General features: G+C 43.0%; 1 protein-coding gene across 1 annotated transcript; it reads right to left on the reverse strand.

The window, feature by feature from the left end:
• Nucleotides 1-411: 411 nt before the first annotated feature.
• On the reverse strand, nucleotides 412-1,840 carry tcf15 (transcription factor 15). The gene is made up of 2 exons (XM_035646256.2): nucleotides 1,196-1,840; nucleotides 412-759 (listed from the first exon to the last, which is right to left on the reverse strand). The coding sequence occupies exons 1-2, from the start codon at nucleotides 1,673-1,675 to the stop codon at nucleotides 697-699; spliced, it is 543 nt and encodes a 180-aa protein (XP_035502149.1). The 5' UTR covers nucleotides 1,676-1,840; the 3' UTR covers nucleotides 412-696.
• Nucleotides 1,841-2,065: the final 225 nt, after the last annotated feature.

Here is a 2,065-nt window from a genome sequence, read left to right on the forward strand (position 1 = left end):
ATAACCCTCTTAATTAGTGATTAAGAAGATCTTGTGCATGTTTGCAAGGGAGTTAAGATTATTACAGTATACGTTCACTGAGATTTAGTTGTCAAACAAAGAAGTTTTAAGATTCTTAATTAAAATTTCAGTTTTGAGACGAGATCAATCGTTTTCTGAAGCACAGTTCAGTGGCTTGTTTTGAAATCAGAGCAGCCTTCCTCAAATTCAAGCCAACCTGAAACAGACACGATGTCAATTTAATATTTAAGAAGGAAATAAACATTTAGTTTTTTTCTACTTCACGCTTTTCTGCCCTGGATCATCTCAGTCATCACCACAACCAATCTGTATGAACAAGAGCAACTTGTTTATGTCACAGGTTTGTTTGAAACAACGGATTTAACATGAATACAAATCAGGCGCTTTTATTTTGATAAAATATATTTTATTTAAAAAAAAATTTAAAACCAAAAGGACAAAAACTCATAAGTTTCAAACAAATGCACTGCATCCTTGAAAGGCTTATGCTTAGATTTCTCAGTCAAGTATAAATAGTTTTTCCTCTTCTATCCTTTGATCCAGCATGGGTACAGTGTGTGTGTGTGTGTGTGTGTCGGTGTGTGTGTGTGTGTGTGTGTTGTAACTCCAGCTTTGACTCTTCCCTGAGAAACTCTATGATTATTTTCAGGTTGCTGATGTTTCACTTGTCTTCAGTCAGCGTCTCATCCGCAGTGGACCCAGTCCTCGCATTTTTAAACAGTCTTTTCCATCTTTAATCTGCAAATAAAAAAATGTCTCAGTCATATACTGATCCAACACTATTTAATTTAACTGCAACAGAAGTAACTTTTTGTTTTCCCCAAGAGATAAACAGATATGATTTGTGTTCTACAAATTATCAACCCATTTACAACCTCACGGTTAAATGTCTAATTGATTTGTAAATGCAAGAGCAAGCTGAAACATATGTTGTCTATTGCATCATGTTTTCTCACACCAGTGCAGTTCCTCCAAAGACAACGTCTGTCATGTCATGTCATGTCATGTCATGTCATGTGCAGTGCGCATTACGCACACGACCTCCGGTTAAAGAAACGGACACGATGATAAACAGATGCTTCATCAGACAAAATCAAAAGTAACCGTGTCCTGCTGAACCTCTTTCATTATCTGGCACCAGTTGCACTTTGACCACCTATAAAACAGCGGTTACCTCTTTCCTCTGGTTGCTCAGGCAGAAGGTGCAGATGCTCCGCGGCTGCTTCGCCGCGCTGCCCCCGTGCGCATGGACCGCGCCGAGGCACGGCTGTCCATCCGCGCCCCCGTCTCCGTTCAGAAGCACGTTGGCCAGATGGGAGATGTAGCTCGACGCCAGGCGAAGAGTTTCTATCTTGGACAGTTTCCTGTCCACTGGCTCGGTGGGTATGAGAGTCCGAAGGGCCGTGAACGCGGTGTTGACGCTCTGGGTCCGGCCTCGCTCCCTGGCGTTGGCGGCGCTCCTCTGCTTCACCACCACCGTGGAGTCTCCTTCCAGTTTACGCGAAATCCTTCTGCGCTTCTCGCTGGAGTCTCCGTAACTTTGCTCCGAGCTTCCGTCGCTCTCGCTGCGGTTTTCCTCATCCTCGGACATGAGAGCGAAGTCTGAATAGATGAGGTGCGTCGCCACAGGCCGCATCATGGCAGAAGTCATCATAAGGAATCAGAGGTCCAGCTCCAGATCCTCTGCTTCATTAATCCGACGACACGTTCCTACATCTCAATATGGCTGCAAATAACCATCTGCGTTTGAACAAGTTGACCGTGTTTCTGAGTCAGGACGGATCCTGACCACCTGCCCAGCTGGACTCTTATAGCTGCATGGGAGGAGCTCTGTTCATGAATATGTTTCAATGTTATCAATCACAAAGTGAGACGTTAATAGAAGGTCATAATCACCTGAGCCTACAGACATGTGCTAAAGTAACATTGTGCACTTTGATTATTATATTTATTATAACAGAACAAAATACTGTAACTTCTGCAGACTATTACAAAGCATAAGTTATATATGTTGGAACGAATATTCACTTCCTTTACCAAGTAC

This window comes from Scophthalmus maximus, chromosome 3 (assembly GCF_022379125.1).
Source record: "Scophthalmus maximus strain ysfricsl-2021 chromosome 3, ASM2237912v1, whole genome shotgun sequence".
In the NCBI taxonomy this organism is placed as follows: domain Eukaryota; kingdom Metazoa; phylum Chordata; class Actinopteri; order Pleuronectiformes; family Scophthalmidae; genus Scophthalmus; species Scophthalmus maximus.

Bases quoted from the DNA above. Each gene is read 5' to 3' on its own strand.
- tcf15 (XM_035646256.2), bottom strand. From the start codon at position 1,675: ATGATGACTTCTGCCATGATGCGGCCTGTGGCGACGCACCTCATCTAT. The intron at 760-1,195 runs GTAACCGCTGTT...TTTTATTTGCAG, and splicing joins TGAGCAACCAGAGGAAAGAG to ATTAAAGATGGAAAAGACTG.